Below are 25,299 nucleotides of genomic sequence, written 5' to 3'. Positions count from 1 at the left end.
TCTACAGAATGGATTCTAAAGCACTTGAAGACCAGAATACGTGTGTATGTATGTATGTATATATAGATAGATTATGTATGTGTGTGTGTGTATATGTATGTGTATGTGTGTGTATATGTATGTATATGTATGTATATGTGTGTGTATGTATGTATATATATTTGTGTATGTATATATATGTGTGTGTGTGTGTGTGTGTGTGTGTATATATATGTATATATGTATGTGTGTATATATATATATATGTATGTATATGTGTATATATATATATATATATATATATATATATATATATATATACGGCTTTGAAGCAGTTTGCCGGGGCCTTGGCTGCAGCTGTTAGCCATAACTCTGGTATTAAAATTTTCTGCAGTCTATGCTCTTTCAGCTAAAAGCAATCTGAGCGGCTGATTAGCTGCTCGATTGATTTTAGAGGCAGTGGGAGGGTTCACCCACTGCTGCTCTCCATTTGTTCTCGGGGCATACCCGCCTCACCGTGGAGCCTGGGATTCGATATGGCAGTTGCAGTAGCTGGCCATAGAGACGATCAGAGATCAAATAGTCTATGGTATATTTATATATATATATATATATATATATAGTTTATGGTATATTTTGTTACAGGAGATGTGTACATTTCTTATATCAATAAAAAGTGATAAAAAAAAATTACTGGAAAGTGTAAATATGAAAACTGTTTAATAGAATAAATAAGTCATGCCCACATATGTAAATGGTGTTCACACCACGCATGTGATGTATTGCCGCAAACGTTATAGCGAGAGCAATAATTCTAGCACTAGACCTCTGTAACTCTCAACTGGTAAACTGTATACATTTTTAAGTATCATAATTTGTTGCCTTTCCACAAGAGTGTGCAATTCTAAAGCTTGACATGATGAGTATCTATTTATGCGGCGTAACATCTTTTATATTTTACAAAAAGTTGGGTTATATGTTGGGGTTTCCTTTGCATTAAAATTCATTAAAGTGTATTTTTTCCCAGAAAATTGCTATTGAAAAACTGCCGCACATATACTGTGTGACATCAAAAATTGCAAAACCACCATTTTATTTTCTAGGGCCTCTGCTAAAAAGAATATAAAGTATTTGGGGGTTCTCAGTAAGTTTTCTAGCAAGAAAATGCTGATTTTTACTTGTAGCCAAAAAGTGTCAGAATAGACTGCGTCCTTAAGTGGTTAAAGGCAAGTTTTCCATTCTCTAAGCATGTATGTTTAGTGATAGCTTTGTATTCCTCTCCTCTCCTTGTCTAAATCAACAGCTAGGCTTTTTTCTTCAAGTTTAACCCCCCAGTTGCTGATGCATGGACAGAGCTGTGACACATGACTGTGAAAGGAGAAGCACCACGCAGAGCACAACTGTCACTTTGCCCTATCCCCCCTGTCAGCATGCCTCTTGCACTGCAGTACACCTTGTGTTGCTTCTCCATCTCTTAACTCTGCTGTACAGGGACTACAAGAGGCTAATACCAAGTGAAAGTGACGTATTTGCATTACATGCATTTATAATAAAAAAAAAAAAAAGTTTTGATGTGATGATTAAAGAGCTGCAGTAATGTGTGCCTTTATATATGCCTGGTATTTAGCTTTACGTACGTGACAATTATTGCCTGTCCATGGAATGTGCTGGCTTTTTTCTCGTTTTACAGGTCACATGACTGACCGCTGCTTGTGCCCTGTTAAGGCCCTTAGCGGATTGTAAACACAGAGTGTACTGCATATGTAACATAAATACAACTTGTAAAAAAAAAAAAAAAATCTGAGACATTAGATTGTTTCATGATTGAGGAAGTATGCAGCTCTTCTATAAGTTCTCTGCCTCCATCTAGAGGTTGTGTGGATAAATGCAGCAGAATTCTAGCTTTTGATTTTCCTTCCAGGGCAACGTTCATGTACGAGCAATTCCCGGAGCTGATGAACATGTTGTGGACAAGGATGCTGAAAGACAACAAGAAGAATTGGCGCAGAGTTTACAAGGTATTGGAAGGTGGCTGGTCTGTATGATGTATATGTGCAGATGTGGCGTTTTGCCCTACAGAGGATTTACCCCTCTTCCTGACCAGGCCATTTTTTTGCGGTATGGCGCTACGTTACTTTGACAATTGTGCGGTCATGCAACGATGTACATAAACAACATTTTAAGTAACTTTTTTTCCCACAAATATAGCTTTCTTTCAGTGGTATTTGATCACCTCTGCATTTTTTTATTTTTTTTATTGCACTATAAACAAAAAAAGACTGACAATTTTGAAAAAATTTTGCTATAAAACCTATCCAATAAAAAAAATCAAATTTCTTCATAAACTTAGACCAAAATGTATTCTGCTATATGTCTTTGCTATAAAAAAAAAAACCCCAATAAGTGTATATTAATTGGTTCATGTGAATGGTATAGCATCTACAAATGGAGGTGTGTATATACTGGAATTTTTGTATTTTTATTTTTTTTATACTAATCAGGGACTGCGGTGGGCATTCTGACACTGATTGGGAACTTACAGCCACTGACATCCCAAGTGACACTATTATAGTGATCAGTTCTAATAAAAGCAGTGACACTGTACTAATGACACTGGGTAGGAAGGGGTTAAAATCTGGGGCAATCAAAGGGTTAACTGTGCTGTGTGTATTTCACATTGTGTGCTGTTGTGTTTTTGTAGGGAGACATGCTGCTTTTTATTTCTCTGTTGTGCAGAGAGATACAAAGCAGCATGTCCATGCTGACAGGCAAATGATCTGTGTTTGCACACATCTCTCCTCTCTCAGCCCTACCAATGATCACCGAGTCCTGGCTGGTACCCAGTGATTGACATTCCGATCAGCCAGTAGCTGCACGGGTAGGGCGCATGCATTGTGCCCCCTACCTGGAAATGCCAATCACGTTTATGTACATGATTTTGCGCAGCCTTGCCGCCCTGTAGCTGTACTTCTGCTATAGGGTGGAGGGCAGGTGGTTAAATTATGCATCTACCTACAGCAAGCAAAGCAGAACTAAAGGTTTTTTTATTTTTTTAACTATACGAATACTGTGAAACTGCAAGTGCATACATGCACACTTTTCTAAGGATTCCCAAGTTATGTGCGGTACCTGGAATTCTCTATGACCTTTTGAGCTTTAACTCTATTGTACAGCGCTGAGCAAACCCTTTGGCGCTATATAAACTCAATGTAATGTAATGTAACTCTGCCATCTGGACTGCTCAAATGTCATAGGCTTTCCACATCTAAGTGTGTCATTATACTTCTGTATTTGCATAAGGGGCTGAGACTATTACTGCACAGAACATGTGAAAATGTGGCTTCTGCCATTCCTGTCCTGTGTTCTACCATTTCTTTTTCTTTTAGAAAAAGATGGAACATTGAAAACATTCCAAAGGTACAAACAGAATATGTAATAGCTTACATTGACAGAGGAGAAGAATAGCGTGAAGCTATCAATGCCTGGCGAAAAACTCAAATGGATCTGTTTCCAATGTAGGAAAAAGGTGGGGGGGAAGGGAAGATATTAAAGCGGTATTGAACCTAAAACCAAAAATGTAATATTTTACAGAATACCAAACATTTCTTTTTTTAGGTTTTTTTCCCTCTGTTTTCACCTGGTGGTCTGGCCAGTAACGCACCACCTGCATTAGAGTGCCCCCACTGGATGAGTGCGCACAGGGGCAACTTTAGACAGCAGCATTGTCAGCCTGGGGGGATGGGAGTGTTAGACACACTAATTGAAGCCGAACTCAAGCTCACACTTTATTAGCGGTTATAGCAAACATTTTTTTTTTGTTTGTTTTTTTAGGATAAAGGTTTTACATGAATAAATAAAAACTGGTCATTGTAAGCACCCTTGCCAGTGTTAAATGGTTTTGACTCATTCCTCCAAACAGATTTCTTTAGAAGAGAGCTTATTCTTTTGGAAAACAACGGACTTACTGGCTGGATGACCAGATGAATATAAAGGCAAGTCTAAGGCCTCGTTCACACCATGGTGCAGAGACATCAGTTTTTCTGCACGTGTTCTGCAAGGGCACAACAAAATCAGTTGTTCTCTTTCAGGGGTGAACTGACAACTCATGGGGCCCCCGGGCAATAGGGGATCATGGGGCCCCTGTGTCCTTGCCCAAACTCAAAAAAGCCTATGAAAAAGGTACCAGGGGCATCTCATGGGGCCCCCTATTGACCCCGGTCCCTCGGGCAGTGCCCAAGTTTCCAAATGTCCACCCCTGTTCTCTATGTAATAAATAGTATAGCGCCTCCCAATTACTACAATACCCCTTGTGACAATACTTAAATCAATATATTATAACGTGTGCAAAAAAAAGTCCCAAATATAATGTGTATTTCTTGATGATCTTCCAATTTTACAGCAATTCACAATTCTATTCAACCAAACTCTTCATATTCATTTATTGTGCTCCCTCACCCTTCAACCAAGATGTGCTCTCACCTGGAGCTTTTTGACCTCACATTTTATATAATGTTTGGTCATAAAGTGCTTGTGTCGTCCTAGTGGGACTAATAGAATGATGTCTCCCAGATGGATCTCCTTCTTCTCACAGCAATCTCTAGTGCTTCTATCATTCCGCCGCCTCTTTTAATTTCTCCGTAAAAAAAAACAGAATATGCAGGGATAGTGTTTTATCACTCACATTTTCATGGTGCTTGATCGCACCAGATATGTACAGCATAAACTAGTAATCACAGGCTCTCCTATCATTACCCGTCCATTGATCTTGCAAGCGTTGTGACGTCAGCTTGTCCCTCCCCTACGCGTTATGCCACAGGTCTCGTGGCTTCCTCAGGGGAAGCTTGAGGAAAAATCTTCCCAATGGTGTCCCCACCTGTGTGAGAAGTGCACACTCACCAGCAATCCTGTGACCTTATTTCACTAAAGGTGCTTTTTGGATAAGAAGTATCCTCCAGACTGGTCACACCACTTTCCAGCAGATCTTCCACACTCTCCATATATCTTCAATCATCAGTCCATAGACACCAGAACATCAAGCCAAAAAAATACAATAGCCCCGCGGCTGATGTCATGTCCGGCCTGAACTTCCTGTTGATGGAACACACTCCTGTTTTTGCAGTGTTACAACGGTAAATAAACACAAAAGGCTGTATACATTAATGCTGGGTGTGGGCACAAATACAAGTGAGTGCATTATTTGTTACCTTGTGTATCTTTTTAATAAAATACTACACAATGGTATTTTTTTGGCTCGATGTTGTGGTGTCCCTGGACTGAAGATCAGGATTTCTGGTGCGTGCGCACTTCTCACAGAGGTGGGGATTTGTGGTGGCACCATTGGAAGATTTTTCAAGACACAGAAGGTTTATATGCACACAATGTGGTGTACATAGTGCATTTGGATGGACTTTGTTGGAATATATCAGATATTTATGGACTCTAATTTATGGGTTGAATTGTGATGAAAGTATAATATTTATTGTGTTAGCATCTCACATTCCTCTTTAATTTGTCACCATCACATTGTAATATGGTTGTGAAGGAGGCTCTTACATTAGCGGTGTAGCATAGATTTCCAAAATGGGGGTTGTGTTACAAATCCCAGTGGTGGAGTACATACGGCAAGAGACCTAGTGAGAGATAAGAAATGGAAATAAGGGACGGAGGAAGGGGGAATTGTCCATATAAAATGTAGAGGTAGATGTGAAATGTGAATAACAAGTAATCAAATATTGAAAACAATAAATAAGAAATTAATCAAATAATCAAGTGCGCATAATACAGTGCATTCAACGTGGTGTGTATATATATATATGTTAAACACAATGTCCGTACAAATAAGTCCGTGCAATTTGAGTTATAGCTGTGAACATGAATGAGGTTTTCCATCAAATATCCTTCAAGATTCCATAGAATTTCTCACGTGCTCACAAAACCATCTCTGTCTCTTGAAGTGTTGCATACATTCAGGTTGTGCACCACTTTGTGATCACTGGGGGCCCTCCTTCCTTCCGGTCTCTGAGCCCAATTACAAGATCTGTCCCTTTAAGGGTTGCTTGGGATCAAATTTCCTTCACTCATGTAGGGGAAACAGAGGGATCTCCAATAGTGCAGTATGTTCCAATAAAGGAATTTTATTAAAACTATTGAACTTACATGTTTAAACTTGTAAAAACGCCATTAAAATCACATATGGAGTAAACAACCACAGAGCGCACTTCCGCGTACGTCACTTCTGGTTCATGTCTGCCTCTGACCCCTGAATATTTGGAGCTCAGCTAGAGGGGGATAGAGTGCAATGCCATCCACACAGTTTAAACAGCCCAGAACTGTTGCTACTGAGTTCGACTGGAGCAGGGGAGAGCGCATGCACACGGTTTGTAAGACCCTGTTTGGCCACAAGGGAGCGTGCTATTTAAGTGTCCAGATTGTCCTGAAGACAGCAGGATAGATGGGGATCCAAGTGGCCAGCATTTTATGTGGAGAGGTCCCTAGACCCCTAGAGGATTTAGACCATTGGAAACGGGAAACCGTGGTATGAACTATTCACAGGAAATGGATATGTATAGGAGGGTTAACTTACATTTTAATGTAGACTTTCATGCTGACATGACTCTTCTACATCACAGTAATCCTTTTTTAATCTTAAAAAAGTTGACTCTGTCCCTTGCTTCCATTCTTGCCTAGGCACCTTTAACATCAGTCTGCTCCTGCAGCCTCCTGGGACATATCAGATATCCCAGGAGGCATCAGCTGGGACATACATGGCACTGTAGGAGGAAGGACCCAGCTCTTCATTATCAGAGGGCCAGCTGAAAAGGCCAGGAAGAGACCGCTGGATCCCAGTGAGGACGAAAGGAAGATGATGGTACAGGATCTGGTGTAGAGCAGTGGCTTACAACAGAACAGAAGTGTCGTGTTGGGGCTGTACCTTCACACTTTAAATATATAGTTTTAATGAGTTGTGTTTTGTGTGAGTGTTTTTTGTTTGTTTGTTTTTTAATTAGGCAGTGAGTGAGATTTATACTGTATATACTTATTCACTCAAATTAAGTAGCATTGGCAGAAGAAAGCAAATATTTGTAAAGCCAATTCCAAACTTAATTTTAAGATCTTGGTAGGAGGGAGAAGGATTAAACCTCAGGTTTCTACTCCCTACCTGTTGGGGAAATTTCTCATGACATTCTGTACAGACATCAGGACAAGATGTGAGGGGAAATTATTTTAAAGTGGAACTACCCTGCATCTGAGCGCTACAAACCGAAAATGCTATTTGTTAAATTTTTAACCCCTTTACACCAACGTAGCACAAATATGCGGCCTCACAGAACTGGGCTATTTTTCTGTGGGGCTGCATATTTGCGTACCTGTCTTTGTGCTGGGAGTACGCCGCACAGCGCGCTCCCAGCACAAAGACCGCGGTGTCACCAAGATCACCGGGTCCCATTCTAACGATCGGGACTCCTGATTCCGGGTCACGTGATCGCTGTGATAGCCTCTGATTGGCTATCACAGTGATCAGTCACTGTACAGCCTGGCCCCCTTGTTTTTTTTCTCTCTGTATGAATGGAGGAGAGAGATGCATTGTATCTCTAACTCCTGGCATAGAGAGAAAAAAAAAAATGTTTGTTAAAAAAAAAAAAAGATAAATATTAAAAAAGAAAAGAAAAAATACCTAAATCAAGGTTTGATCTAGTTCAGTGCCAGGGTTAGTGTTTGGGTCAGGGTCAAAGGTCAGGATTTAAAAACAAAATTGGTATTAGTGTCAGTGTGTTTTAGGTAAAAAAAAAAGACCAAAACAAAATGTGCACTATTGTTTCTGGGCTGTACTACGGGTACAAAGAACATACACATATATGGTATCGCTGCGATCGTCAAGAGCTGGAAAATTTATTTTGGGTGGTTCTTTGGTGGTAGGTTATGGTAGTAACAAGAAACACCGCTAAATAAAAAAAAAATGATTTTTTTTTTATTATTTTGGGCCAGTTTTCCTTTGATAATGAAAAAAAAAGTCAGGCGATATCCATTACTATTTACCAGCAAATGAAAGCCCAATTTTGTCCTGGAAAAAAACGCGGTATAATTCACCTGGATGTACAAAGTAGTTGTGATGGTATGTACGGTTTTACTAACACATGTCAACTTTTCAAAATTGTGCTTAGGCATTTAGATTTGTTTTACCCTTAGTCGAGAAGGGGTTAATATTCAAAGCAAACTACCCCATCCATCCATGTCTCTGTTTTGTTTTGCTGAGAAATCACTGAAAAACACCCCCTAGCATTTCTGGCTGTGGCAATCTTGAGTAAGGGCAGATGATTCATGTAATATTTACTTCCTGCAATCCATCTGCCCTTAGCTCAGGCATGCAGGCAGAAGGGTGTGCTTAGCTGAGGAAACCCCTCCTGAAGACTCCCGGGATGTATAACATAATTTGCCTAGGCATTGAAAGCAGGAAGTAACTGAATAAATGTGGGGGAAAAAAGGCTTAAAAGAAGCAAATATATACTTTCCTATCTACTTGCTAATGCTAGCAGCATAAGGATTAAAAATAGTCCGTGTTGATTGAGAGAGTGAAGTTTCGCTTTACAAGCTCTGTTTAGTAATATGGGGAAGGGCTAGATCTTTTCCATCAATACCAGTGTAGAGAATGGGTAGCCCTTATACCTTATATATACATTTGTAAGGGTAGGTGCTGCTCTTGAGCTATTTGATCGCAGGGGTGAGTGTTCATGTGTACACATGCCTGCTTTCTTGTTTGATGTACATTACAGAGCAGATGATCTGCCGCTCAAGGTGAAGGGAAGCAGGACGTATTGGGAGCCTGCAGGGTGCAGCGTACGCTCTCTCCCTGCACTCCCTAGAGAGCTGTACCTGTTAATATTTAATGCCTTTACACACACTAGTTATACATCCAGTCTGTCTTCTGAGGATTTGCTCCCAGGCTCATCCAGGCTCTCTCCTTTTATTACTAACTTTCCCCTCCTTTTTTTTTTTTTTTTTTTTTGTGCAGTGAAATCTCAGTTTCAGTAATCTGAAATCTGGAAGAGAAGGACTGTTGGTATCAGGCTTCGAACACTGGCAACTTTCCACGTTCATTCCTCAGGCTGTTAAAGTTTGCATTGACAAAAGCACACCTCCATCTTTGCTATGGACAACTATATCTGCAGTAGATTTGCTCTCTGCACTTATGTTATGTAGGAGTCCTTAGGAATAGTCTTCCAGGAGTTGTAGAATGACCCCAGTGTGTACTGTACTATTGCAACTTCTGTTCAGGCTTTTCAGTTTGCAGGCAGGTTTTTCTCAAAGTTATTCATCTTAATAGAAGGCCTGAAACTACTTTTCTCTGCAGATAATAAACCGACTATTCGGTCAAAAAATATTGTATAACAATATTGGAGCTAAAAAGCTATCATTCTCAGGTGTCTGCTTACCTACTGATGTTCCATTGAATACCCATGACTTTAGACACCTGGGGTCCCCTATTACTGTCCAACCTGTGACGCAGGTGGTAATTGGGCTTGTCTGTCAATCTTAAAGTGAACCTGGCCTAAAAAGTGCCAAAGGGTAGAGCTGTGCTGTATATAACAAGCAGTATAAACAATAAGGGGTTGTGTGTTGAGCATTGTAGAGTTAGTGCCCTTTCACATATATGCGGATTGGATGCTGTTTGAACCGCATCCAATCCGCATGACATGTGAAATACCATTGCTTCCTATGGTGCCTGTTCACATATGTCTGATGCATGGCCGGTATGGATTCAGTGTTGTTTTTAAAAAAATTTATGTCCGATTTCTGAGCAGTAGTTTCAGGTGTGGATTACAGGCTATTGACTTCTATGGGAACCGTTCCTAAACCACATATGTGTGAACAGGATAAGATCCTGAGCTAACCCTGTCCTGAACCTGATGTAAACCTGACCTGCACCTGTAAACATCTACTGTATCAGTTAGCTGTGAAACCTGAGCTTCAATCCCCACCGCATATAAGTAAATCCGCTCTCAGAAGTGCTGACTTTTTTTTTAGTAGTAAGTTGTTTGGCACACTTGGTGGAGTGGGTGAGTGAAAGCACATACAGTGAGGAGCAGAAGTATTTGAACACCCTTCGATTTTGCAAGTTCTCCCACTTAGAAATCATGGAGGGGTCTGAAATTCACATTGTAGGTGCATTCCCACTCTGAGAGACAGAATTTAAAAAAAAAAAAAATAAGGAAATCACATTGTATGATTTTTAAAGAATTTCTTTGTCTTGCACTGCTGAACATAAGTATTTGAACGCCTAAGAAACAGCAAGAATTCTGGCTCTCAAAGACCTGTTACTGTGCCTTTAAAAAGTCCACCTCTACTCCACTCATTAATCTAACTTAGTAGCACCTGTCTGAGCTCTTTAAAGACACCTGTCCACCCCACAGTCAGTCAGACGCCAACTACTACCATGGGCAAGACCAAAGAGCTGTCAAAAGACACCAGAGACAAAATTGTTGACCTCCACAAGGCTGGAAAGGGATACGGGGCAATTGCCAAGCAGTTTGGTGAAAATAGATCAACTGTTGGAGCAATTGTTAGAAAATAGAAGAGGCTAAAGACGACTGTCAGTCTCCCTCGGACTGGAGCTCCATGCAAGATCTCACCTCGTGGGGTATCACTGATGATAAAGGTGAGGAATCAGCCCAGAACTACAAGGGAGGAGCTGGTCAATGACATGAAGAGAGCTGGGACCACAGTTTCAAAGGTCACTGTCGGTAGAACACTACACTGTCATGGTTTCAAATCATGCATTGCACGGAAGGTTCCCTTGTTCAAGTCATCACATGTCCAGAGGGCTGTTTTGAGGGGTGTGGCTAGTACTCAGCTCTGCCAGCACAGAGCACTGGAGTATGGAAACAGGAAACACCAGAACGGAATTGGTATTTCCAAGGATACATTGGTCACAAAATAGAATGATTGGGAGTAGAGGACTATAAATGGTAAATTAAAAAAGTGAGACTTCAACTCAAAATAAGAAAAAAATAATACTCTAGTACATTAAATGCCCCATATACAGCTGAATATTTGGCTGCTAAATTTCCTATATTCAAAACAAGAGTGGCCCTGCAAACAACTGGCTTGTCAAAAATCGATTTAAGAATCACGTGTCAGGTGGAAAATGATTGGTCAAACAGTGCCTGCATCCTGTCCTTTTTTCTGACCTCGCTGTAGTTATTGCTTTGTTGACCTCTAGTATTGTGAACAGCTTATAGATATATTTGTACCATCTGCAGAAAGCCAGTTCTCCCTCATTCCATCTGTGTGTTGATTATGAAGCAGACTGAAACACATGCTCCAGCTCAGATCCCACACACTTGTCTGCAGTCATGTGCTTTGTGTTGGCTCCAGAAGTCAATTGGAAGCGTAACCTACTCCATTTTTCACATTTATTGGTTTTGTGACTTTTTTTTTTTTATGCTAAACTCCAATGATTCCCCTAAGCTCTTCCCTTAGTCACAGTAATACTCTGGACAAGAAGTGAGGGAATAGTTTGACAGTAGCAAAAAGCAGATAAATGTTCTGACATGCCTTCATTTGAAATGATTCCAAAACTTTAAAAAATGTAGCTTTGTTAGCCTTCAAGGGCTTATTCACACAGCTGCAGAGGGCAGAACACCGAAAAGAAAGCGTACATTACCAGATGAACGACACTGGACGCAAACAGCCTCATCCATCCATCCTTTTACATATGTAGATGCGGATGGGTGGTTACCAGTGTACAGCCACAGCCTGTCACTGATGTGTACAAATGAGTGACTCTCAGGTGCAGAAAGACGCACATTTTTTTTTATGGTGCACGACCCTCTGCGCATTTGTGAATACCCCTTATAGAGGGCTTCTTGCTGCTGTTATTCTGAAGAAAGACAGTGGTGGCGTCCCTTTTATTGACAAAGTCTTAGTAGCTTGAGGGCTGCATGCCCTTTCCAAAAATTGCAGTTGGCATCTTTCCTGACCAACTCGAACATAAAAGGATTATTTCTCATTTCATGACAGTGGGTGGAGCCATTCAAATCTTTTTTTTTTTTTTTTTAATAAACTCTCCAGAACCCGAATGCGCATCCAGAACGAAGTATAGTGCAAATATTAATATTAAAAAGCCATTTATTCCAAACTTCATACAGCTGTTTCAGGCTTTGTAACCATCATTAGTGCAATGTATGGAAAGGACTAAAGCAGTGTCCAACCTTTTGACCTTCCTGGGCCACATTGAAAGAAGAGGAATTGTCTTGGGCCGCATTGCTTGATCATGGCAGCCCATTCATTTGAATACCTAAGCTGCAAGACCCCTCCATCCCCAGAACTATAAAGCTGCATGGCCCCCACTGTACATCTCATACCACCTCCACTATAATTTATCCCCCCCCCCCCCCATATATTCTCCTACAGCTGAATTTCCTCCATCTCCTTAAGACTTTTATGAATTGTATACCCACTACTACCTCTCTTGCGCCAATACGCATTTCTGTCTGTACCTGCGTTTCATGCAGAAATAAAGGTTCTTGCACCATTTTTGAACCGCAGCAGCTGGGAAATCACTTGGTGCTTTTCCATCATGTAATGTCCCATCAGTCCCCGCATATGAAAAATCGTTGCATTTTTAGATGCGTGGGGGTGCCATTAAAAAGGACTGGCAGCCCTGCATATCTGTAAAGTGCAGCGTGTTTTGGCTGTGGGTGGTTGTGGGAACAGCTGCGATTCCCACACCCAAAATAGTGTTACCTAGCCTGAATTCATGGACAGTTTGTAAAATCCGTGATTACCTCTGTCTGTGAATATCCATAACAGACAATCATAGACAGATGTAAAAATATTGGATTTTACAAACTGTCCTTGAATTTAATGGCAGTTGGCAACTGTGTGAGGATGTAGAGGGGAGATTAAGGGCAGGGGCGTTCGGGGGGAGCAACTAAAATCTGGGGGATGTGCAGCCCAGTTAACACCCCCCCCCCCTCCCCATATTGCCAAGTGATATTTATTTGCTTGGTGCTATGTAGAATCCCTGCTTTAGCCATTGCTTTTACAAAGACCGCATCTCTTTAGCTGTACTCAATCCTGCATTCTCTGTGCCCCTGCAACTTCTCTGCCAATAGGTATACACAGCATGGCCCTGGGCCACATGCTGAACTTTCCTGGGCTGCCTGCAGGCCATGGGTTCGATGCCCCAGGACTAAAGGAATCCAGAAGCCCTTCAAAAGAATCCATGCATAGCACAGTAAATCCTCTTTATTTACATATCTCAAAAATGAGGAGTAATACTATTATTTTCGGGATTTATGATGGAATGAGACGTGGGCACCCTCTGTTCTACGAAGACTTGACTGTGCTTTGCACGTCTTCGGTTGGAGAGTTTTCTTATTCCATTAGACCCTTCTCACCGTATGCTCTGTGGTTATACTGTCTGTTTTTTCATAGCGTAGGAAAGAGTTAAAAAAAATTCTTATACATTACTTACTGCTGCCTTTCTACCACTGACACCAGAGTTAGAAAGGGAGGAGTAGTTGTCAGCAGGACATGAAGGCCCATATAGTAATAAAAGATTGTCAGAACTTCTAATCCTTTCCTTGTGTACTAAAAACACTTTTTGTCATTTTCTTTAAAAACCAAACAGAGGTTCTAACCCCTCCCAGGCAGGGGCAGACTGACAACTCATGGGGCCCCCGGGAAATAGGGGGGTTATGGGGCCCCCCTGTGTCCTTGCCCAAACTCAAAAAACCCTATGAAAAAGGTACCAGAGTCATCTCATGGGGCCCCCTACTGACCCCGGGCCCTCGGGCAGTGCCCGAGTTTCCAAATGGTCATTCTGCCCCTGCTCCCAGGTCTATCCAAAACACGATTAAAGGACTTTGTGGGAGTGGGACTTACAATTTCAAGAGATTTTAGGTATGGGATTACACTAGCTTTTAGATGCAAGAAACAGTAAAGCACAGTCACTAATCGGAAAGCATAGGGTGCATATGAAATTGGCCAACATGGCTTCTCACTTATGTATAGTCACATTATTCTCAGAGAGGTCTTTGAAACATTAGAGAACATTGACAATATGATTTACAACAAGCTTACCTCCTTCGCATATATTATATACAATTTAAACATAAAAAAAGCCTAGAGGGGAGACGACATTGGGACAGAGTAATTTGGACTGAGCGGTGTGTGTGATGGAGAACAGTTCCTTTAAACCATCTTTGCTGCCCAAAGTAACAAAACAAAAACAAGATAAAAATGAATAGCCCATTAAGAAATAAAATAGAACTGGGTTTTGTTGCAATATTCTCTTTTATTACAGAAATTTCCCCCGCAGTACATTTTATCTGCCACTAGATGTCCTCAGTATGATGACCAGTATCATTTAGCCCAATTCCTCTTAGCCCAGGTTATCCTGGGGCCACCCCAGCCTGTGACTGGAGATGCAGCAGTGATGAGTTCATCTCTCTGTCTCTCTGCTCATTCCTCCTATTAGTGTGCTTTTTGTCAGCACATGAGTGGATTGGCAATTTTTACCAATTCATCCTCTCATGCTCCAGCCCTGCTGTACAGAGACTGGAAGAGGCTGATAAACCAGGTACAATTTTGGTATTCTGCTTGTGTTAAAAAAAAAAAAAAAAAAAAAGAGTGCTGCCTGGACCTTGAAGAAGGGGACATACCCCGAAAGCTTGTCCTCAAAATTGTATGTTAGTGCAAATAAAAAAAGTACCATGTCAGTACTCAATTGTTTCAGTCGCAAGTGCACTAATACGGCTACAATCACCTCAAGCAAAAAAAAACAAAAAACTTTTAATTGTGTATTGATGAATACAAATCTGCACTAATTTATGTCTTTTTTATATCTGCCTTGAGTTCAGCTTTAATTATTGTATTACTTTATTACAATGTTGTGTATTTCTGTAGTGAAAATGACTCTCGTCCACATCTGTTTTCTCTCCCCTTCCTCCAGTCCTTGCTGCTGCTGGCATACCTCATACGGAACGGATCAGAGCGGGTCGTCACAAGCGCCAGAGAGCACATTTATGACTTGCGATCCTTGGAAAATTACCACTTTGTAGGTGAGTATTAGCAAAGAAGAAGAAGAAAAAAAATTGTTGGGGGAGGCAAATTAAAGCGGTTGTTGGACTTGTCAGTCACCCGAACGTCTTCACAGGCTGCCGAGGCCTAATTGGGCCCGAGCCGCTGCAGGCTGTATGAAGAACAGATTCCAAGACACGGGGCCCTAGAGTATTAATTAGCGCAGAGAAGAACTTTTGCCGAGAGGAGAAAGCTAATAACAACACCAGCAAGCACAACACGAGCGGCACGGGTTTATATTAAAATATGCACCAGCGGCTGGTCCCCTGTGGCGGCAGAAAGAAAAGACAGGGCTTTAATTATACACCGGGAAAAAGGTCGGCCCTCCAACACACAAGCACGGCCGTTTGAAGCTCGGTTTATTCTCCCTCGCTATCCCTCTAGCCTGCGCCAAGTCGTATTTACTGTGCAAAGGAAAGTCGGGGTGTGTTTTGAATGCATTAAAATAGGAAAAAAAAAAAAGAAAAAGGACAGTTTGCTTAGAGAGGAGGCGGCCGAGGCAATATTATACGACCCAGGAGAAGTGGCTGGGTGTTTCGCAGCCAGGTTATCTGCAATTAGGAGCAGACGGAGCTCTCTGTGTGTTGTCTGCCCAGTAAAATGTGTTAATTTGCCTGAAATGTACTCTTTTTGTGTGCTGACGCTGAGTCTTTAATGGGGAGGGAAGCAAAGTTATATTAATGAGGAGGAGGCTCAGTAAGTTGTGAAGTATCATTTGCTATCCTTTTTTTTTTTTCTTATATAGTTTTTAACTCCTAAAGCTGACCTTCACTGTTAGATTAACTTTCTCCAATCTGCTTTAAAAGCTTATAGTTAGATTTTTCTTTTTTTTTTGTGTTTGTGTGTTTACTTTCTTGCCTCACTAAGATAATGTAGGGATTACCTGCACTTCCTCCTGTCGATGGCACATATCCCAAGAGGAACCTTGGGATTTTGTGTGGGGGCGCATATGTGGTGCGAGATCCCACACTTGTGCTAGTATGCCGCAGGTCTTTGCGGGACCCCAAATATTTTAGAGACCTGCAAAATGTCTGCATAGTCTATAGGTCTCCTCCAAGTATTTAGGACCTGGCTGAGACCTGCAACATGTCTGTACACACACACTTCCACTCCGGGAATGCAGTGTCTCACCACGTCCGGCCCATCTACTTCCAGGTTCCGATCATTTGTCTAGCTGGACTGGGATGGTGTCACTTTTGGATCATTCATCTCAACAGATGATAAAATTGTACACTGTGAATTGTATATTGTGTACAGGCAGATGAGAATACTGCCGCAAAGACAAGGTTTGACTTTTCTGCATTAAAAATCCTGCCTGTTCACTAATATTAATTTAGTGAGTAAAGTGCAGTAATTCATTCTCAAAGACTTGTTTCTTAGGCACCCCATTCATACCTGTGTGTACTGTAAAAAAAAAAAAATCCTGCTTGCTTCATTTTTCGATCCACTTTAATGAAAACGTAAGGCATAGAGTTCTATGGTAAGGCATCTAAAATGCATCACATATACACAAACCTGCCTTAAAGTGTTACTAAACCCACAACAGTAAAATCAGTCTGTATATGCAGTAAAGCATGCTTGTTATACTCGCTGTGGAACCTAAGGGGTTAATCCTCTGCATTGTGTAAAAGGGCTGTTTGATCCTGTCTTCTCTGCCCCTCCTCTTGTTGAAATGACCACCTGATACAGACTGAATCCGTAGTCACATGCACATGCTCAGTTTGTTGTGTATTGCTAGAGAGGTTTGTTTTTCTTTTCTTGGGAGAGTGCATGTGATCAGCACAGGGCCAATCAGCACTGTACAGACAGAGGGTCAAGGGTTTCACATCCTCCTAGAGCAGAAAGAAATCTCCTCTTATGAGCTTTACCAGTGCTCAGCTGAAGTCACAAGACTGCTCTAACTGCTGATGAGAAAAGGTATTTAACAGTTTATATTTACTAAAATAATTGCATTTCCATGTTCTGTGTACTGTGGGAGACCAGATATAGTGAATGCAGGGTCCTGGGTTTAGTAACACTTTAACCGCTAGTTGTTTACAATGCACGTCAAAACAAACTGTATTGCATAAAACTGAATAAAGTGTTTTGGTTTTTTTTTTTTTTGTTTTTTTTTTTACAATTTTCAAAATATTAAAAATAGTGCCATGCATTGCAATAACACATTGCACCACCTTCACAACAGACACCAACACGCACTCATTACACGGACCACAGTGTGTGCAGGCTGATGTAAACCTGCCCTTATTGCTTGTTAAGAATATAAAAATACTCTAAAAACAGACCTTCACTTTCCACAGCTACATTCTGTAATTTTAATCCTTTTAACCTCCTTTCACAGAATTGCATTTATTTTATTTTTTTTTTAATGTGATCCCCTCAAACTTTGGTTTAGGTTCCCCAAGTTGCTGTAGCCTCCTGGGATACTCGCCTTATGGAGCCTTCGGGTCAGTAATCAAAACTGTACTGGACATGGGATGGCTGCCTCTTCCTGGTTCTTACAGCCGGTGCCCTGATTGACATGCCATGGTGCATACACATCATTAGAGGGGTGGCTGCAAGAACCAGGAGCAGACAGTTTGCCTCTAATGACGTCAGAGCAAAACGGCGGTTTAGAACCAGGAAAGAGCAGCGGAGTGGTGGATCACAGCATTATGCTGGATTTGTACATTTGCTTACTGAAGATAACCAAGTAAGAGGTTTTTGGGTTAAAGAAAAAAGAAAAAAAAAAGCTAAACCGGTGGGAGAAATCCCTCTTTAATATGCCTTCTGGGCACAGGTTCACTTTAGGCTCTATTTCAGTATATGTAGTCTTGGTTCTAAAGCAGTTTTTGGCATATGCAAGCTGTACAAGTGATGACTGCTTGTGTGTCTGACTTCTTATCTGCACGTTTGTACAGTAGGCAGTGCCCCAGTGCACAGGCATCTTGCACCCTAGGGCTATTGTCATAATAATTGCCTAAAGAGGCTTGTGTGGGTTTACATTTTTCTATTTCCCAGATGAAAGCGGTAAAGACCAAGGCGTCAACATCCGGCAGAAGGTGAAGGAAATGGTGGAGTTTGTCCAAGACGATGACCGGCTTCGGGAGGAACGCAAGAAAGCCAAGAAGAACAAAGACAAATACGTTGGCGTATCTTCAGAGAGCGCAGGGGGGTTCAGATACAGTGAGTACCGTGTGTGTGCTGCACATGGTGAGGCCAGTGGCCAGTCAGTGATTATAGCTTGGCATTGTGTTGGCATACTGCAATGGAAGACCTTTACAGTTCGTTCAGGGCTCTGAAAGTGTCTTGTAGATGTGCTTGCAGAATAATGCAGGCTTTTACCTTCTTAATATCATATTGCTTTTATCCGTGTGTTGTTCATGTGTGTGTGTATACCCCCACCCCCGTCCACAAAAGCTTGCCAAGTATAGCCAGCGGGCCCTGATAGATTATATTTTGACAGCAGCACCCACCACTGTCGGAATACACTCTTTAATGGCTACAGCCAGTGGTCGACAAAAAAATTTTTCAGCATATTCCTTTGAGTGAAGTTGATTAAACAATCAACTTCTATTAATCGGAAGAGCCCACGTACTGAACAAAATTTGTCCGCTCCCTGCTGTACCTGCAGAATTTTGATCAGTGTATGACCGATTAGACCAGGCATACAAAAAGATGCATTTTTCTATCACTAAAGATGACTGCACTTTGCAACCCCTTCATTATGTAAGTTATTTTGAGTCGTCTACCTCCCCTCTATTTCAGCACCCCAGTCTATCGGATCTGTATTCAACGCTTCTGAGAGATTTGGATGCCTTCATTGCTAAACTTTCCACTATGGTTCCATCCTCTGCAGCACTGCTGAGTGCTGTAGTGACGTGGGGGTCTGAGGATGGAACAGCTGTATGTGGTGGGATAAGCAGACATCCAGGGGTTTATTTACTAAAGCTGGAGAGTCCAAAATCAGACTCCCTTCTGCGTAGAAACCAATTAGCTTCTAACCTCAGCTTGTTCAATGAAGCTTTGGCAATGAAACCTGGAAGCTGATTGGTTTCTATGCAGAAGAAAGTCTGATTTTGGACTCTCCAGCTTTAGTAAATCCCCCAGTGTCTCAGATGAAAGAGGCTGCAGAGCTGAAGCAAAGAGAAGATAGGAGATCCAAGATGACAGCAACACGGGCATACTACCTTTTCCATTGTATGGAGCTTTCCACCCTTCGCCATGACCTGACTGGGTTGCCGAAGTGCTAAAAAGACACTCTTATAATCCTATATTTTGTTACCAGTTACCTGTAAATAAACGTGACAATAGACTACTATCTGGATGGAGGTACATTACAAAAATAATGGTGTCTCCAGATTATATATATATATATATATATACACATTTATTTTTATTTAATTTTTTTTATACAATCTCTAGCTATATATTAAAAAGAAGATATACAGTGATATTAAGTTTACATGTTCCAGGACTTGAGTGACATCAGAGGGTAATTGCAGTCCTTTCATTGGGAATATCACAGTAATACAAACATTTTCTCTTGTGCTGGAAGTAATTTTTTTCCCCAGCCTTTATGGATAGTGTTCTGAATTGTAAATCACTTGTTTACAGCAATGCCTCCTCTAGCCAGAGGAATAGCTAGCTGCACTCATTATTATTTGATGGTGGTGTAGTATATCCATGCATAATCTCCCAAATGTTTGTTTATAATCCATTTCTATTAAGCTGTAATACTGTATGGGGAACATGCTTCAGTCACTATCAAGGTCTGCACATGGGTTCCTATGCATCTCACCATTTGTCTTTATAATTTTTTGGCACACTCTAATCCCATATTTTTATACAACTACAGTCTTTTATTTAATTTTTAAATGGGGAAATTCCTTTCCATTGTGAGAATGTTTTGTTAGCATCTGTGCTTAGTTCCTTATCTAAATTGCTTGCATTAAGAAAGTCACTTAGAACAAAAATTATTGGCCTACAAATAGTCCGATTCGTAAGTAGGAAGTTTTACATGCATTAGGCTCAATCTTCCCAAAATAATCTGGCCATAAATGTTTAGAATTTTGGCCAAGTCAGAAGCAATTGGTCCCTTAACCTGCTCAAAAGCACTTAAGTGTGAAAGGGGCCTTAACCTGCACAAAAGTGCATCAGTGTGAAAGGGCCGCTGGCATCAATGGGGGGAATCAGTTGATTTTTCCTTAAGCTATGTAAGGCTACCTTAAAGCAGAACTAAACCTAAAGTGCTGAAGTCACTTACTCCTGTGCACATGCGTGGGATCACATCATCCCTTGCTGGCTAGTCAAGTTGCTTAAAACACAGCACCTGGGAGTAGCACGTGAGAAGATGATAGCAGCCAGTGAGGGATACAACTGTTGCATCGCTGGAAGGTGGAGGTGGGTATCTTTTGGAGTTTAGTTCCATTTTACCACACCAGGATAAGGATTTTAATTTTTAAAAAAGTAACAATTATTTTGTGCTGAATCAATTCAGATTTAGAAATTACAGTCACATTAGATTGTAAGCTCCAAGGAGCAGGGCCCTCCATACACTCTCGTATTGAACAGTATCGTTGTATTGTCTCCCTTATATTGTAAGGCGCTGAGCAAACTGTTGGCGCTATATAAATATAATGACATGTATAATAACATGGGTAAAATACAGATATTTATCCATGTGTTAAAGCTTGAAGGATTGAGCATGTTTGCTTGTTGAGGAGCTCATTTGATCAAGTGGCCAGGTACTACAAGCTGTTTTACCTAAGCTTCCCCTATTTCTTTTTCTGATCACAGGGACAGGAAGTGCAGTTGAATCTTGCTATATAGGTCAGGATATTATAAATATATATATATATATATGACATTAGAAAAGGTTGCAGAAAAAAATTTATTTAAGAAAAAAAAAAAAACCTAAGCATTTTAAACTTGGTAAACATATACTATGGGGCAGCATTATCACCCTGGTGTAGGCTACAGAAATCGTTCAAAAAGTCCTCAAATAGCTGAGAACAATGTAACGTCTGACAAGATTTCTGGCAAGATAGGTTATTTTTACCTGTCTGGCAGGCCAGAAGACCTGATTTTTCTCTGCTGTTGTTAGGTACTCTTACAGGTCTTGCCCATCCCCCAGTCTGTGAAAGGAGAAGCAGCACAGTGATGAGCTAATCTCTCTGTCACTCTGTCAATGTGCTGCTTCTTCCTCTCCCAGATTACCGGAGGCTGGTAACTGCTCTAATTCATGTACTCACTGTTTCCCTTCTAAATAAACAAATTTAATGATATTATTATTATTGATCACAACATTACATTAAAATATGTATTTCACATCAATGCACTTGCATTCCATTGAGAACCATGGTGGCAGATGAAACTTGTAGTCTTTGAATTCACAAAGCCTGTGAATGGATGCTGCTGCTGTACAGTCAGAACCAAAATTCAAAACAAAACCGAATTGTGCAGAGATAAGCACCCCACAGTTAAAGTAAGTGGAAGGCTGTTTGAGGGTGGGGGAGTTGGATAAATATGGGTGTAACATGAAACAGGATCTGAAAGGTAAAGTGTGACAAATTTTAGATGGTTACTCTTCGTGAAAAATACATTTCATGGTCATGTACATAAGTGCATTCAATATTTTAATACCGGTTTGGATTTCAGCTTTATGTAATATTTCTACTATGGCAAAGTCATAGGAACGTTCTCATTGTATTCACATCTGGACTTACTACATGCTATCAACCATTTTGGGCTGTGAATAGGCTGCGTGTAATTAATTAGAAAATCTACTGTCTGTAGAAACATCGACCCAACACCCCTCCAGGTCTCCCCTTGCAGTATGCCTCTCGAGCTTTCGCTATCTTGATTTGCTGTGTCCATCTGTACCCGCCGTCTGTGCAGCACAGACACGGGTTACTGCATCTGTACCTCTCTGTCCTACCTGTCCATTGCATTTCTTCTCTATTAATCAGTAACCACTTCTAGATTTTGAAGACAGTGGCCCTCTTGTAGCTTTGTGGAATTGATGTATTATGTGTGAATTGCTAGTTGAAAACCTTGAGATTTAAAGGTGAGAGCTAGCGCCTCATTGTCTGATGTAAGCAATACTTAAGCATTCCTCTTTTCTTTTTTTTTTTTTTTTGAAATACACCAGCCCTGATATATTGAAGAAGTTCCAAAGGGGACATTTACTAAGAAAATTATGGAAGCTGCTATATCTTTTACTTTTTTTTAGAGAATGCCAGTTGCCTGGCTGTAAAGCTGACCTGGTGGCTTTGATACCTTTAAAGTCACTGACCTGTAATCATTGTGCGAATCAGGAGCTGTGACTTCAATGGCTGTATGTTTGTTCTGGCTGTCGGCTCAAAGAGCATCGAAGCCACCGACAACCTGAAAGCTGCTATTTTTAGGAGGTCAGCAGTAGAAGCCTTTATATCACCATCAGTAAATGGTTCCTTAAAATGTATGTAAACCCAAAATCTGTTTTTTTTTTTTTGTTAGTGCATTTGAAATCATCTACTGTATACCGTTCCTAAAGTAAACCCTTTTTGGGGAATCTGTGATGTTTTTTTTTTACCTGGGGATCTGGCCAGTAATGGCACTTCTGTTGCAAGCTGACAGTGCTAAGCCACTGCCTCACAATTTGCATCTGCGTTGTCAGCCTTCTGTGCACACTGCAGTTGGCTGTAGCAGGAGGCAGCAGAAAATTTAATTAAAGGTGAACTCCAGCCTTACCCTTCAGCCTTGTGCAGTTGTAGTGGCTCATTTTTTTGTACTTAAATTGCTTGCTCTGATTGCACTGAACCTTTCACAGTGTGCATTAGAAGCTGCAGCAAGTCAGATAGTGCCACCTGCTTTCCTCACTGGAGGATGTCCAGCATCATTTAGCTCTTTTCTCTCCAGCCTTACTGTCCCCGGCCTACCATTACTGGATCTAAAATAAGGTATTTAATGAAAACCGGTTTAATTAAATAATTTAATTAGCATTATGATCAGATAGAAAAGAAAAAAATCAGTGAAGGCAGAATATAAGAAGGCTAAACGTCAGCTTTAAAGAAAACCTGTTACAAAATGTTAAAATTCGTATGTAAAAACTTGCTAGAAAACATGACTACTCCAGGAAGAGTCCATTTCCTTGCACATCATAGACCCCCCCCCCCCCCCTTCCCCTTTTTTTTTTTTTTTTTTTTAACAGTTAACAAAGCGTGTTTACTGTTTGTGCTGGCCCAGCTCCTCTGCCTCTCTTCTCATCTCAGCTTGCTACATAACCTTTATGGAGCTGTTGACGGGGGAGGGGTGGAGGGGAATAATATAGTGTCACGTGAGTGACAGCTGTGAGGCTGGATGGATTGTTAGCAGAAGGGTCTCTTTAAGAAAACTGTATACAGTGAGTACAATTTCAGACATGCTGAAAAGTAGATGTTGGGTTTACATATGCTTTAAACTTTCTGCTTACTCTGTGAAGGGCAGTTGAGTGATTACCGACCTGAAGTCAGCTTCCACATGTGAGCCAATGGCTGTACAATATTATCTGAATTGCTGAGATGGGATGGTTATTAGCGATGTGCTGCATTTGGATCTACTCGCTTCTTGGAATATCTTTTGCAACTCTTTCACCAGCAGCCTGCTGATTTCAAAAAGGACATGGGCTGCCCTTGTGTCCCCTATGGAAAGGAATGTGCTCAGGTGCTGTAAATCACTCAACAGTCCCTACTCATGACTAATTTGAAAGTGTTAAACCTTATGTGAGAATTTTTTAAAATGCACATATGACATGAAAAACTAGATTTTAAGCTGTTGAGGACCTGCACATCCCCAGCAAGCTTTGCCAGTCAGAGGTTGACATGATTTGTTGGGACTCCTAGCTTCCTGATAGATGAAGGGCCTTCATTTCTTTATTGGCCATTGGTGGAAACTAATTGTCAATTTCTTTCTCTATATGAGGCTCGTCAATCATTTCCACTTATGATTTCAGCTCAGAACTCCCAGTACAATATTTTCTTTGAATTCTCTACTCTATCGTTTGCTGACTGTTTTCTCCACCTCTCCTGCTGACAAAAATGAATAATCAGGGCAATTGCCTGGATAAAGTGGGTTTGTGATATGCCAAGGCTTTAACTTGTCCATGCCGAATATTCAACAGGTGACCGATATGACCCAGAGCCTAGATCTAAATGGGACGAGGACTGGGATAAGAGTAAGACAGGCTTCCCATTCAGCGACAAGCTGGGGGAGCTGAGCGATAAAATCGGGAGCACCATAGATGACACAATCAACAAGTTCCGGAGGAAAGACAGAGAGGACTCCCCTGAACGGGGCAGGTGAGGGGAATCTACATATTACAAGCATCTAAGCTATCTGTACTGCAGAATTGCTGACACCTTTTTAATGCCTACACGTACATGTGATCGCCTTCAGATAAACTTCTATTTTCTTTTAGAGCCCCCTGCATCCTAAGGCCAGGCTGTACTTGACATCTAGCCAAATTGACACAAGCCTGGCTCCTCTCGGCACTATCAGTACCCCCCCCCTTAATAGTCAAATGTCAGTAGGCTAAATATAGGCTCTGCCTATCTATTGTGTTTAAAATATCAGGCTATGTCATCACTTTTTAGTGACAGCGAAGAAGAAAGGAAAGCGAACCGTGGTAAACAGTCAGAGTTCAAAGATGAAGAAGAGACGGTCACCACCAAGCACATCCATATCACTCAGGCCACAGAGACCACCACTACCCGCCACAAACGTACAGGGAACCCATCCAAAACCATTGATCTAGGAGCAGCTGCACACTACACTGGAGACAAAGACAATCCAGAGCTCACATCAGCTTCCAGCCAGACCCCCACAGCCAAGGTCTAGTATATTTTATGTCTTGTGTATTAAAATAAATATTATATCAACATCAATTTAAGCTGCACACTTATGAACCTTCCCTGTATGAGCTGCTCACCTCTGTACAGGCTTTTCTGGAATTTCTACAATGGTCTACTTCTTCCACTCACGTGAACTGTAATCTCCATTCACTCCAGTGCATAGTTTGTACTTCACTGGAGTTAATTTAAACGGAATCTGTATTTTGCCCCTAAAGGGCAAAGCAACAGGTTTACTTTTACAGGACTGTAAAATTGGCAAAGGACTGTCACATGCTACTTCATACCTGCAAATACTAGCTATTTCCTTTGGCTCTTGGCATTGAACAGAACAAAGCAAATGAGCTGGACAGGGGTTTGCTTGCCCATAATGAGCAAAGCACAGGTTTAC

The 25,299-nt window shown here is 41.1% G+C and overlaps 1 protein-coding gene across 2 annotated transcripts in view; it reads left to right on the top strand.

Annotated features, from left to right (window-relative positions):
• CLINT1 (clathrin interactor 1) overlaps nucleotides 1–25,299 on the top strand; it is a 119,725-nt gene that overhangs the window by 75,988 nt on the left and 18,438 nt on the right. For both annotated transcript variants that reach the window (XM_089682853.1, XM_089682854.1), the window contains exons 3-7: nucleotides 1,901–1,997; nucleotides 14,936–15,044; nucleotides 18,061–18,225; nucleotides 24,182–24,359; nucleotides 24,654–24,891. In XM_089682853.1, the coding sequence (XP_089538979.1) occupies nucleotides 1,901–1,997; nucleotides 14,936–15,044; nucleotides 18,061–18,225; nucleotides 24,182–24,359; nucleotides 24,654–24,891 (787 nt within the window). The remainder of the gene's footprint in view (nucleotides 1–1,900; nucleotides 1,998–14,935; nucleotides 15,045–18,060; nucleotides 18,226–24,181; nucleotides 24,360–24,653; nucleotides 24,892–25,299) is intronic.

The sequence above is a fragment of the Staurois parvus genome, unplaced genomic scaffold (genome assembly GCF_062004578.1).
Source record: "Staurois parvus isolate SC_StPar_1 unplaced genomic scaffold, SC_StPar_1.0 ptg000298l, whole genome shotgun sequence".
Classification (NCBI taxonomy): Eukaryota; Metazoa; Chordata; class Amphibia; order Anura; family Ranidae; genus Staurois; species Staurois parvus.
This window is presented reverse-complemented; position numbering and strand designations above follow the sequence as displayed.